The sequence below is a fragment of the Alexandromys fortis genome, unplaced genomic scaffold, assembly GCF_014885135.2.
Source record: "Alexandromys fortis isolate MF-2015 unplaced genomic scaffold, M_Fortis_MF-2015_v1.1 scaffold_188, whole genome shotgun sequence".
NCBI lineage: Eukaryota > Metazoa > Chordata > Mammalia > Rodentia > Cricetidae > Alexandromys > Alexandromys fortis.
This window is the reverse complement of record NW_026068159.1, coordinates 2,750,291-2,764,013: the sequence shown is the minus strand read 5'-3', so window position 1 is coordinate 2,764,013 and position 13,723 is coordinate 2,750,291. Positions and strand designations below refer to the sequence as shown.

At 34.0% G+C, this 13,723-nt stretch overlaps 1 protein-coding gene across 7 annotated transcripts in view; it reads left to right on the top strand.

The window, feature by feature from the left end:
* Rps6ka6 (ribosomal protein S6 kinase A6) overlaps positions 1-13,723 on the top strand; it is a 181,690-nt gene that overhangs the window by 90,445 nt on the left and 77,522 nt on the right. For all 7 annotated transcript variants that reach the window (XM_050127559.1, XM_050127557.1, XM_050127556.1 and 4 more), the window contains 3 exons: positions 3,849-3,980; positions 7,554-7,613; positions 12,014-12,127. In XM_050127559.1, coding sequence (XP_049983516.1) covers positions 3,849-3,980; positions 7,554-7,613; positions 12,014-12,127 — 306 coding nt within the window. The remainder of the gene's footprint in view (positions 1-3,848; positions 3,981-7,553; positions 7,614-12,013; positions 12,128-13,723) is intronic.

The following is a 13,723-nucleotide window of genomic DNA, read 5'->3' as shown; positions in this document are numbered from 1 at the left end:
CCCTCCCTCGTCAGCCCAAAGAGCAATCAGGGTTCCCTGCCCTGTGGGAAGTCCAAGGATCCCCCACCTCCATCCAGGTCTAGTAAGGTGAGCATCCAAACTGCCTAGGCTCCCACAAAACCAATAGGTGCAGTAGAATCAAAAACCCATTGCCATTGTTCTTGAGGTCTCAGTAGTCCTCCTTGTCCGCTATGTTCAGCGAGACCGGTTTTAACCCAGGCTTTTTCAGAAGCAGGCCAGCTGGCCTTGGTGAGTTCCCGATAGGACATTAGTCTCTTAATGGGATTAACGGCTTCAATATCTAATGCACTGTTTTTCACTTTCAGGGAGATGCATTTACAGTTTTTCTGCAGCTAAAGTTATGGTTGTCTAATTAGCATTCAAGATGCTTTGAAACTTAAGAATCCATTTTGGTGGCTTTTTAAAAAAAATATTTATTTATTCATTATGTGTACAGCATTCCTTCCATGTGTTTCTGCAAGCCAGAAGGGGGCACCAGGTCTCATCACAGATGGCTGTGAGCCACCATGGTTGCTGGGAATTGAACTCAGGACCTTTAGAAGAGCAGTCAGTGCTCTTAACCACTGAGCCATCTCTCCAGCCCCTTGGTGGCCTTTAAGATCTGGAATTTGTGTTGCTTTTGTCTTAGTCTTCCAGGTGGCAGGATTACAAGTGTGCACCAAATATTTGTCTCTTGGTGGATAGTTTTTAGAAAAAAATGCAAACATTTAGAAAACATTAGAGAAAAGTAAGTTGGAAATAAATATTGAGCTAAGTTCATACCTATGATCCCAGCTCTTGAGAAGCAGAGGGAAAAGGATTATGAATTGAAAACCAAAATGGAGTACATAGAAAATTCTAGGCTGGCTCGAGTTACGTAGTGAGATGCTATCTAAAAAAAAATAAAAGAAAATAATTGGATGTAGTTTGTGGTGGCCCTCATGTAATAACAGTATCTGGGAGGCAGAGGCAGGAGGATTTCTGTGAGTTTGAGACCAGTCAGGACTCTATATGGACTAACAGGCTAATCATACTATATAACAAGGGACTGTGTCACCATCATCATTCCCTCACCACACAAAGGAAATGTAGCTTGATTTTTATGAAATTATGATATATTCTGGGTAAAGGGTATCCTCTGTGTACTGTGTAACTTATGATCACAAAGAGTTGATATTTTAGTCTGTTGATTCACTGGGAGGATACCTTACTGTCTTTGTACATCCTCAAATTTATGCTTATAATTTACAAATTATATTGAGTAGAGATCAGTAACTTTTCTATAGGAGTTCAGGTAACTCTAGACAATATATGACAGATGACACATATTCTGTGCCTTTAGGGAAACGTGTGAGTGTAAAATTACATAAGTCTCATCTTGTTGGCCTTGTGAAAATGGGCAAAATTTGACACATGGGCCATAGTTTAGATGAAGGGCTTTATTATGTATTTCCTGACATTTGTAATAATTTTGCTAACAGAAATTAGACTTAAGAAACACATTTTTTAAAATTATCACATTTTGAAATAATTGCCATTTAAAGAATGATTTGTAAGAAATATGTTGTGTAGTACTCCATTGTACCATATTTTCCTTATCCATTCTTTGGTCGAGAGGCATCTAGGTTGTTTCCAGGTTCTGGCTATGACAAATAATGCTGCTATGACTATAGTTGAGCACATGTCCTTGTGGTACTAAACAACAGAAAAAAAGAATGACATCTTCAAATTTGCAGGCAAATGGATGGAGCTAGAAAACATCATCTTAAGTGAGGTAACCCAGACCTAGAAAGACAATTATCATATGTAGTCACTCATAAGTGGTTTTTAAACATAAAGTGAAGAAAACCAGCCTACAATTCTCAATCCCAGAGAACCTAGACAACAATGAGGACCCTAAGAGAGACATACATAGATCTAATCTACATGGGAAGTAGAAAAAGACAAGATCTCCTGGGTAAATTGGGAGCATGGGGACCTTGGAGGAGGCTTGAAAGGGAGGGGAAAATGTATAGCTTGATAACATCAATTTAAAAAAAGAAATAAGTGATATTTTAAAAAGTCTTATGTGTAACCCAAGCTATGTTTAAAAATTATTTTAAATGAGATGGATTCTGTTGGCTTTTATTTATTTATTTTATTTTTTCCATCTCATGTCTATCTCTTTTTAATTTATTTTTTATTGAAAATTTCCACCTCCTTCCCTCCTCCCACTTTCCTCCCCCCCTCCTACCCCCTCCCCTTCCCTCTCCAGTCCAAGGAGCAGTCAGACCTTCCCTTTTAAAACCTCTCCATGCAACTGAATTCATTATTTTTGGTCATTTGGTTTTGAGACAGGGTCTCACTATGTATCCCTGTCTGTCCTTGATCTTTCTGTGTAGACCAGATTGGCTTTGAACTAATAGAGAGCTACTTGCCTCTGCTGCTATTTTAGCTTCTGGCTATATGACTTTGGCTTGTTTGGCACTTCATATTAGTAGAATAAAGTGTTTTTCTTTTTGTTAGTCTCCTAACATCATCAATTTAGGGTTCATCTATTTTGTAGTATGGGTCAGGTTTGTTTCTTTTTTAAGGCTGAATAACATTCCATTGTGTACATATACTACGCTGTTATTTATATAACTACTGACATGTACTTAGGTTGCTTCACCTTTCCGTTTTGAATACTGTTGCTCTGATCATTCAGTACACAGTGATGTTTATGAGACTCTGCTTTCAATTTTTTTGGTTACACAACCAGAAGTACAATTATATATAACATGCTAATTCTACGTTAATTTTTTAAGTAGCAACTTGATTTATGTGACATCTTGCTGTTTTACATACTTATCAGCACTATACAGTTTACTCGTATCTGCAGCTATGATGGAATTGTGTTTGTAAAAAACAAATTCTAGGATATGTTCTGAGGTGTGCTGTAAATTGAGCCTGTATTTTTGTGATTTTTTTATAATCTTTCATTGAATAACTTAATATGTCGGAAGTAGCTAAATGCTAATAATCTCCCTTTGTACACCTTCCTAGCTTAGAATGTGCTGTGTAGCACAGGCTGGCCTGAAAGCCATAGCGGTTCTCCTGCCTCAACTTCTCAAGCTTCTGTGACTATGAAAGGAATAGGAAATTAATGTGTTCTATAACATGCTTATTAAGATAGTAACTTATTTTCAGAAAACAGCATTAAAGGACAGCAGCATACCTTCTTAGTCTTAACTGTTATGCAAATGTTTTGAAGTTTTAGCTCTTTTTCCTAGGTTACTTAGTAAGATATAATTTACAATTTCTTATCTGTAATATGAGAACAAAGATGGGTTTAATAAAAACATTTCTAAAGTATTAAACCTGTAAAAAATTTCTCTAGAAAGCCTTTTAGAGAACTTTTAATTCTAGACACTTTTGAGCAGTAATATTGATTGTAATAAATATCAGTTGCTACATAACACTTTACTGTCAATTTACAGATTAAATATATATTTATTATCACACAGTTTGTATGAGCCAAGAGTATGGACATGATTAAACCAAGTCTTCTGCTTATTCATACAAACCTGTAATCAAGGTTTCGGCTGTTCTGCATTCTTATCTGGAGGCTTCCCTGGGGAAGGTCCACTTTTAAACTCTCAAAGATTTTTTGCATGGTTATTTTCTGAGTATTATTAACTGGAAGCTTCCCTCAAGTTGCTTAGTACTGCAAGAAGATGGCTACAGTCCTTTGTTTTGTGGGTTTTCAACATAACCACTTAGTTCAGTGACGACAATAAGGAGAACTTCTAGACTTTTTTTTGGCATAATGTAATCATATAAATGAAATCCCATCACCTTTGTCATTGTTATTTTTCTTTGGAATTCAGCCACAGGATATGTTTGCCCCGAAGATGGCTGAAGTTATACAAGAACATGAACAGGAAGAGGTGGAGGACATGGGGGATTATCTCAGACTTTGTAAGACAACAGAGGTTGTACAAGAACATGAACCTGAAGAGGTGAGGATCATGGGGGATTATCTCAGAGTTTGTTTGCTGCATTGAATCACTTGGAAGTTTCTCAGTTGATGTTATCAAGAATTTGACTCAATATACAGACATAGATCATTATTCTAGGTATTGCAAAAGTACCTTTAAATTTCAGTGTAATTTGTTCTAGTTTTAAGAGAAGGAGGAGGTAGAGGGGGAAGAAGGAGGGAAATAATAATAATAATAATAATAATAATAATAATAATAATCACAATAATAATTGACCTTTTCCAGAAGCTGTCAGTATCCAACATATAGTCATGAAGTTTATTTGAGAACAAAATTTCTTTAGAATATCATATTCTTAAGAATTTTTTAACATTGTATATTATACATACAGTCATTTTGCTTGCTAGGTGTATTTTGGGTGATCCTGGAAACTACTAGTATTACATAGTATTACTATGTAATAATACTATAATATTTGTTGTGAAGACTGATGGCTTATATATGTTTTATTAATGAAATTATTAGCTTACATCACCTATTATTTCTTACATTGTCATTAGCCTCTTTCTGATTTGTATATTTTTATTTTCTTGATGTTTCCAGGCTGTTTGAAAGTGCTTAAATTCTTTTCTGAGAAAATTAAAATAATTGAAAAGTACTCTTTATTACACTTATGAGATCTGTTCATTTGGGTTTTGGGCCCTTTAATTCTTTTGTTTTGTTGAGAGAGGATCTTGTTGCATAAGCCAGAGTGACCTTGATCTCACAATCCTCCCCTCAATTTCTCAAGTGCTTCGATTATAGGTGGCAGGCTGGACTTCCATTTCACACTTAATGGGGGCAAAATATGTCATTTATCTTCTCAAATTAGAGGTTATATTTTTAAATAAAATTTTATTTTCTTAGATCATTTTGGATATATTTTTGTTTTCACATGAGTGAAAAATGATTTGGATTTTAGTAAGCACCAGTGAATTCTGTGGTATTCCATAGATTGATATTCTTATATTGAAAACCTGTTCTTTGAAGATTGATAAAGTAGGAAAAATTAAGTGTTTTGTTTGTGACGGGGATGATTCCCAGGATGCCACGATGTTTTTTGATTCATTCCAGTTCGTTTTATTTCTAGTTTCTCCAGACTAAGAGCTTTATGATAAATTAGTCATAAGATGGTATGGCTAGTATGCAAGCAGTAGCTAGGTAACAGAGGGAAGTCAAAGTCTCAGTCCTTTTTATACATAACTTTTATGTATAGACAAATATGAGAATCACTTGATTATAAAATTTTAGCTATCAGGATGCTATCTTCCTGGGTTTTGGATTGTTTGTTGAAAGTTGATTGTTAATGACAAATTTATAGCATGTGTTTTTAAATAGCACATTCCCCAATCTGTTGAAGTAAGGTATAAGATAGTGCTGTCATATTCAGAGATTAGAAACTCTGGGTGAAGAGCTGATATGGAATGGCTCCCTGATTAATCTATATTGGTTAGTTTTTCTTTGTTCCCATTCAGTTTGCTTTTTTTTTTCAGCATTGCATTCTTAGAGCTGTCCTTTCAATAATGACCACTTAGGAATTCAAGGTTGACAAAATGTGTGGAAAGAATCCTCTGATCTGTCAGAGGTGTTAGTAGTTCTTCCTTTTGGTTGATATGTGATCTTTTATTGCTTGTCCAGGACTGGTTGAAAGACAGATAGATTGTGTCCAATTTATGGCTCTCTGCTGTCAAATTCACATGCCTTTGCTCACCTGTGCCTAGATAAATATTCTTCCACTGTTTACTGTAATCTAATTTCTCACTCATGGTTAGGCTGAGTTTTGAGTATTAGTTAATCATTTTTCAAAGATGTTCTTGTGTTTTGGTGTCGTAGTTCCTACATGTACAGATTGATGTTGAAGCCAGTACTTGAATTAGGTCAAGCCTAGAATCAAGAAATACCTCTATTGTAATTTCTTATAAATTATCCATTTTCCAGGAACTTTAATACTGTTTTTCTGGCCAGAACCCAGAAATAGGATTTTCTTTCAAAGCCCTAGTTCACATAGCTTTATAGTATTGTAGCTGGTCTCTTAGTGACAAAGGCAGCAAATAAAAAGGGATTATACCTATACCTTTCTTAGCACAGGGGTCTCTTTTCCTGCTTCCTTTGGAGAGATGTTTTTCTTTTGATTGGTCCTTGCCTTAGTGTGGTTGGATGTTGAAAAAGGAAAACTGGATAAGTTTAGAAAGCTTCCTTATGATAACCACCCCAGAAGTATATTCTTCTTGGGGAGGTTTTTTTTTTTTTTTTTTTTTTTAAATTTTCGAGACAGGGTTTTTCCGTAGCTTTTTGGTTCCTGTCCTGGAACTAGCTCTTGTAGACCAGGCTGGCCTCGAACTCACAGAGGTCCACCTGCCTCTGCCTCCTGAGTGCTGGGATTAAAAGTGTGCACCACTACCGCCCGGTGGGAAGTTTTTTTTTTTTTTTTTAGGCCTATAGTAGAGAGGATTCCATGATTCAGTCTCCCCACTGACCAAAGTCAGGAGATACAGGTAGAAAATAAACTCTGAATTGTTTATCAAATTTTGGTATCTTTCTCTATTGTTAGTGTTTACTTCCCAGAGTCCCAGGATAGTTTCTTTAGCATTCTAAATAGAATTTTTAGTTGATAATCAGGGACGTGGTAGACTTAGTGAACTTCCTCTATTTTTAGGTGCCGGTGTCACTATTAGTTTTATTTAATCCATCCTTCTTTCTGTCTATTCATCTAATTTTGCTTTTCTGTGATCTCTTACAAATTGACATTGGTTAAATTCCTTTTCATTTAGACCAACTTACTGTTATTTAATATGCAAACTCTTTAGATCAGTGAATGATCTGTATATACGTTTTCTGTAAAAGGCCAAACAATAAATATTTAACACCTTGTCGTTCCGGTATCTCTGTAGTTACAATTTCTGTCACACTATTTAACCTTGCTCTAATGTGAAAGCTATCATAGGTAGTGTGGAAACAAACGACTGTGACTGTATTTTAGTAGCATTTATTCAGGAAAAGGTAGCTAACCTGATTTGGCTTATGGATCATAGTTTGTAAACCCTTGATCAAAACCATCCATAATTACTTTTTTAAAATTAGTGTCTCAATACATATAATTATCCCCAAAGCTTTGCATGTGAAAATGTTTCTATAGCTGCTTAAAGCTCTTGTAATTTAAGTTTTATTTCTGTATGGTATCTTATGAATTTAAAATTGAAGCATATGAGATTTTCCATTATTCATTCATATGAAATTGTTCCTATTGTAACATTCTTTGACTATATCTAAGTTAGATTCTGGGAGATTTATTTGTATGTGTAAGGCCATTCATTGGTCATGGCACAGCATTTAAGAAGCATGTAGTGAAACGTAAAACTATGAAAATTGAGGCTTTAAGGACAATATGTGAACTCAATTCATAAATTTCCTTTTCTAAATAATTTCTGTGTACCCTTGACCTTTTGTTTTTCAGGAACTTGTTAGATTGTGAAGGGAAATGCCCAGTGTTATATTTTTCTTAGTTATTCTTGTTTCAGTATCACTGAACTTCACAGTTTGAAAAATGTTTTTCAGGTAAATGATCTTAAAATGGTTGATGAGCCAATGGAAGAGGGAGAACCAGAATCTAGCCTGGTAAGTATCATGTTAATTTAGTAAACACCATTTGTAGCATATAAAGAAAAAATGATTGGAAAAGAGAAAAGTTTTATCAGTTACAGAAATGTATTTTAGTAAGTCTGTAATAAATGTAAAATTTTGAAATGGTTTCATGTGGTCCTAGCTGTTCTTAAACTTAGTGTAACTAAGGATACCTTGAATTCCTGATGCTTTAACTTCCACCTTCTGAGATCATAGGCATGTATCACCGTACTTCATATCTAAAGTTTTAAAAATTTCCTATGTTTTGTTTGTGCATGCACTAGGTATACACACGGAGCTCCATCCCTACCCTGAGCTACCCTGAGTTTTTTTTTTTTTTTTAATGAAATTGAATCTTACTCTGTAGTTCAGGCTCACCTTAACATTTAACACTCCTCTTGCTTCAGCTTCACAAGTACTAGGATTACAGCTTTTAATCATAAAACCTGCCCAGTGTGTGACTTTAAAAAAAGAAAAACAGCTTTGCTGACAATATACAGGCCATAATAATCACCAATTTGAATATAAGAAACGGCATTTTTACTTTTTAGTATATAAGAAATCTAGTTATTTTAATGCAGTATCCCCTGGATTAAACTTCAAAAGAGATTATTTTCAACTTCAGAATAGAAAGGAAAGCTATCTATTAGCTTAATGGGACTATAAAGATGGCTTGAAATATTTAAAATCCATTTTTTAGCTTTTAGAAAGGATTGAATTTAAATTACTTCAGAAGTCTCTAACTAGTTCTAAAGATTGTTTACCTATTTGGTCATCATATTTAAGGCCTGTATAAAAGACATAATCTATAAGATCTAGTTTTGTGAAAAATATTCTTAAGATTTTAGGGAAGATCAGACTAATATGGACATTTCTGTTAATGTTATGATTTCATAGTTGATGTCTTTTTAGGTATATTTATAGCCTTTTTTGTATTTAGAAGAAACTTCCAATGAATTATTTTGTTATTTTCTCTTCAGAGTATAGATTTGTTCTTTTGAGATTTAGAGAGGTTATGGTTTTTAGCAGGTGGGTTAGACCAGCACATATTAGAATCTGTCTCCTGTTAGGTGATTGTCTTGTATAGATAAAAATACCATTCTTATGTAGTGTTGCAGATAGTTAGGAAATCCCTTAAAAACATATTCATCAGTAAATTTATCTCATATAGAAACTAGCAGAGGTATTTCAGTTGTGTTTAAGACTCCTTTGAAATGTTCTTTCCTGCTAACTCAGTAGACAGTGACTTTGAGACATACTTTCAGTTAGGGTTGACAAGAGAAATATGATGTCACTTTGATATTTGTAATTTGGTTAATATCAATAACATTTTACTTTTGATGATAATAAAATTTAAACTTTTATCAAGAACATCTAAAAATGTACAGATGAACCTTAAAGGGTATAGTGATGCTTATTTTGTTCTTTTCCTAAAGATAAGTATTATAAATATCTACAAAAGGGTTTCTTTCTATTTTATAGATGAGGGAACCAAGACTGATGTAGTTAGAATAGATCAGCCTAAATAAGGATTAGTTTACTGTCAGCCTTTGGTCTCGAGTCATCAACATATAATCTTGTAGTGTTCTGCAACTATTTTCCAATGTGTTCATTGTTTTGACGAATTTACCTAGTAGCATTTCATTATTTACATTATGGTTAGCCGTTGTTCAAAGCACGTTACATTAATACTGGTGTGACTTTTCGTGACACTGCAACATTCTTTGCATGTTGTTCTGTCTCCATACTTGCTTTTACTAGTCTACAACAAAATGGCTTCCTTTTAAGTTGTATTTCTTTTTTAACTAAAATATCTTTTCTGCCTTAAAATAAAACAAATATTTGAACAGATTTCGCATTGTTATATAAACCTTAAAGTATTTATTCTTTAAATGGTGCCTCCTTTTTGTTCTGGAGGCTAGTCTTCTAATCTTGTGACTCTTCTGTATTTGAGGTATAGTGGAATGCGACTGTCATCATCTCCTTTTCATTCTAACAGTTCCCCAGAAGCAAATCAGTTCTCAAATGATGACACAGTATTTGATTTGATAGTGTCAAGCACTCTTGGCTTCCTTTATTTAAAACAAAAAATGATCATAATATAGAAGTTGTAGTTCAGCCTTCTTAATTTTTTCCTAATATTAAATATACTTTTGAGTTCTATAAAAGTACCTAACACTGTAGTCATATGTGTCTCAGATTTGTCATTTAATGTGGAAAATGCAGTGAACTCTGTGTGGAAGTTATTAAATTTTTATTTTACAGTACCAACTTCATTTTCACAGATAGGCACTGTCTATATTTTCTAGGACTGCCCTAACAAAGGACCACAGACTGAGTGTCCTACACAGCAAAAATTAATTTTCTCACAATTCTGGACTCTATTAAGTCTGCCATCGAGGTGTTGGCAAAATTGATTTTTCTGAGGTCTTTCTCGTGAGTTTGTAGATGGTCTATGGCTTCACATACCCCCTACCCCGTGTGTGTGTGTGTGTGTGTGTGTGTGTGTGTGCGCGCCTGCGTGTGTGTGTGTGTGTGTGTTTACTTGCACATGCTTTTTTTTGTGTGTGTAAGATTATCAGCCATTTGGGATTATGTCATAGCCATATGATGTTATTTTTTTCTTAATCATTGCTTAAATGTACCTAGTACAGTAATACTCAGTTCAACTACACTTGAGAGTGTATATCTGACTTTCTGTGTCATTGATATTATTTTAGCAGTCAAGAAAACTAGCTCATTGGGACCATTCTCTTGTCCTCTTTAGCCACAGCCAGCCACCATTGATTAATCAGAGAATTAAAGGAGCAATAGAATAAAGAATATTTGACTTGAGATATTGTAGAACTCAAGCTTTGAGTGTATCAGTTTTGTTTTCTAGACAGTAATGGAGTTGAATCAGAGATTATACCTTCAGATTTGCTATTTTGTAATAGGAAATCCATGAAGATTAAGAAAAAAATATTAGTTACTGTATTTTCCATACAGACTAGAATTACAACTTACTTGAGTATAGTCGTAACACCTGAGAGTTGTCATCTGTGATGGGGTAGAAATATTCCCAGGGAGGATTCCTTTCTTTCTAACATAGATGGTAGGATACTTTTATATTTATATTTATTTATATTTAAATTATATTTAAATTATTAATAAAAGTTCATGGCATGGGAACATTTTTGAGTTCTATAATTATTTTTGTGAGTTTGTTTTGCATTGATCGGGATACTAATATACTTAAGAATATAGTAAATTACTATTTAAAAGGACTTTTGAGATTTTATGTTTGCTTTCTCACAATTTGCAAGGTTTAATCTTTACTTTTTCTGTTTCTGTCTCATAAGTTGCCCTTCTGTGAGGGGCTTAAGCATCTAAGTTCCTCAACTGACTGTGGTGTGTTTAACCCCAGTTGATACATCTACAACACATCTAAGACTGTACACCTAAGACTCAAAGAACATCATGGAAAAATGATTGGAAAGATCATAAGAGTCAGGGGATCATACTGGCTGATGGAAGATAGTGTTCTCTATATAGGACAGGGAAGCTGCACCCATGAAATCTCAACAGTAAGGTTGCATAAACAAGACCTAAACAATGATAACACTAGTTGACATGCCATTATGGAAGGTAGAAATCTTACAAGGACCCATCCCTAGAAGTGCTACAAACAATTAATGACTATTGAGAGAGGAGAATAAGTCTAGTTCTCTTCCATGAGTTCTGTAATTGATTATTCAGTGCCAAGTCACCAATCCTAACAACATATGTACAATATGAACAATACGAGATAGACTCAGCAGGCTTACTTATATATTTATGTGTATATATGTGTAATAATAAACAGAGGGTATGAATTTGAGAGGAAGCGAATAGGAGGAGTTGGAGGAAGAATGAAGGAATTATGTAAATACAGTAGTCATCTAAACATCAATAAAAATACAATTAAAAATAAATCTTAGTTTTTAATATTGTATTGTTATCTACTTATAACACTTGAATGAATTTATTTCACATGCTTTCATTTATATGAAATTATATATTAAGAGCTGGGCTTGTTGGCACATGAATGTAATCTCAGTATACAGAAGGCAGAGGCAAGAGAATTGTCAAAAGTTTGAGGCCCATGTGCTCTACACAGCAAGTTCTAGTCTAGGTGTACATAGCATGAATACCTCAAATGAACACCACCACCACCACCACCAACAAGACCTGGCAACAAAAGAAATGAAATTATATCTCTGTGTTATATCAGGAGATAGGAATTAGTCCATAAAACAAAGTACTAGATTGATGGGGTTTGGTATTGTATAACTTATAGTGTGACTTTTTTTTGAAATGGAACTAATCACATAATGTTGGAATTGCACATTAGTATTATTTGGATTTTTTTGAAGGATGAAGATGTTAAAGAAATCCCTATTACACATCATGTGAAAGAAGGATATGAGAAAGCAGATCCTGCACAGTTTGACCTGCTCAAGGTTCTTGGTCAGGGGTCTTTTGGAAAGGTAATAAATACTTTTTGCTACATTTGCTTTACTTTTTAATATTTAATAGAAATGTATAAGCATGCATAAAAATAATTTCTATAGCTCTCAAAGGATGTGAAAATGACTATTTAGTTTTGTTTTATTTCTGTTCTGATTTAGATTTTGTTATGATCTTCAGTAGCAGTCAAGGTATCCTAATCCCCTGAGCTTATATTTCTCTAGGTTAAAACCACACCATGTTCACTGTTGGTTGTATAAATCACCTACTTGGTTTTTATGAAGATATTTTAGATGTCCTTTTTTATGTTCACTGACATAACTGGCTATCTCCTGGTGATGTTACCTCTGTTTCTAGCTCTGTATGAGAATTTAGAATTTATGCTGTAATTTATGTTTGAAATCAGGAGCTATCCTACCATTTCTTAAAGCAAAGTAGAACTAGCCTAGATGATTTGGAAATGATGTGAGATTCTTGCTTTGAAGAATTTTTTAGAAATATTCATATATGGTATTTGTTTATTAAGTATTTGGTAATATGTTTCTCAGAAAGGAAGTATGTGGATCTGGATCCTGTAGATTGTATACCCAAAATCTAAGGCAGAAAAAATTTCTAATGCATATAGTAAGTGATAGCCTTTAGGAAAATGACTGCGATCATTATTTGTGGGGAGAAATATGGGAGAAACAAGATATCATAGTAGCTGAGATTTAGTTATAAAGTGGAAAATTAAGGCAATTGAGCACTGATTAAGACATTTGTAAGAAATATATTTACTCAGTATTCAGTGTGTGCACAGTAATTTAATAAAAATATATTGCTGAGTATAAACTAGACAATTATTTGAATGTAGTCTGATATCTATATGTTATAGAATATATGAAATAAATAGAAATATTTTTAGGACATAAAAGACAAACTGAAATGGCTTATGGGATGATCTTAGTTATCAACTTGAAACACCTGGAAAAGAGGGAATCTCAGTTGAAGCACCTCATTCATCAATTTGGCCCATGGGCATGTTTGTAAAGTATTATCTTAATTGATGGTTGGTGTAGGAAGGCCCAGCACATTGGGTGGTACCTTCCCTGGGTACGTGAGTTTGGTCTGTGTAAAGACGGTGGCTGAACAAAGCAGAGGAAACTTGCCAGCGAGCAGCATTCCAACATGGTCTCTGCTTCAGTTCCTGCCTTGAGCTTCTGCCCTGGCTTCTCTCCATGATGGACTGCAATATTTAAGCCAAATAAACCCCTTAGCACTCAAGTTGTTTGTTGTCATGGTGTTTGTCATAGTAGCAGAAAACCAAGTCAGACATGGAGAAAACTTGAAGAGTAGGGTGGAAAGAAAAACCAGAAGGGCCTATTAATAGGTTGTTGGTAGAGGAGGTATTATAAAACTAACTTGTAAATTAGGTGTATATATTCTAGATAATTTTATTTTTAATATTTCTGAGATATATATTAATCTAGAACAGAGAAGTTTTTATATCTTAAAGTATAAATGCTTAAATATTTGACGAATAAAATAACACAGAAGCATATGAAGTTATTAAAAGTTTTGTTACTTAATATATAATATATATTCATCTGTGCATTTATTTCTTGCTTTGTATCATA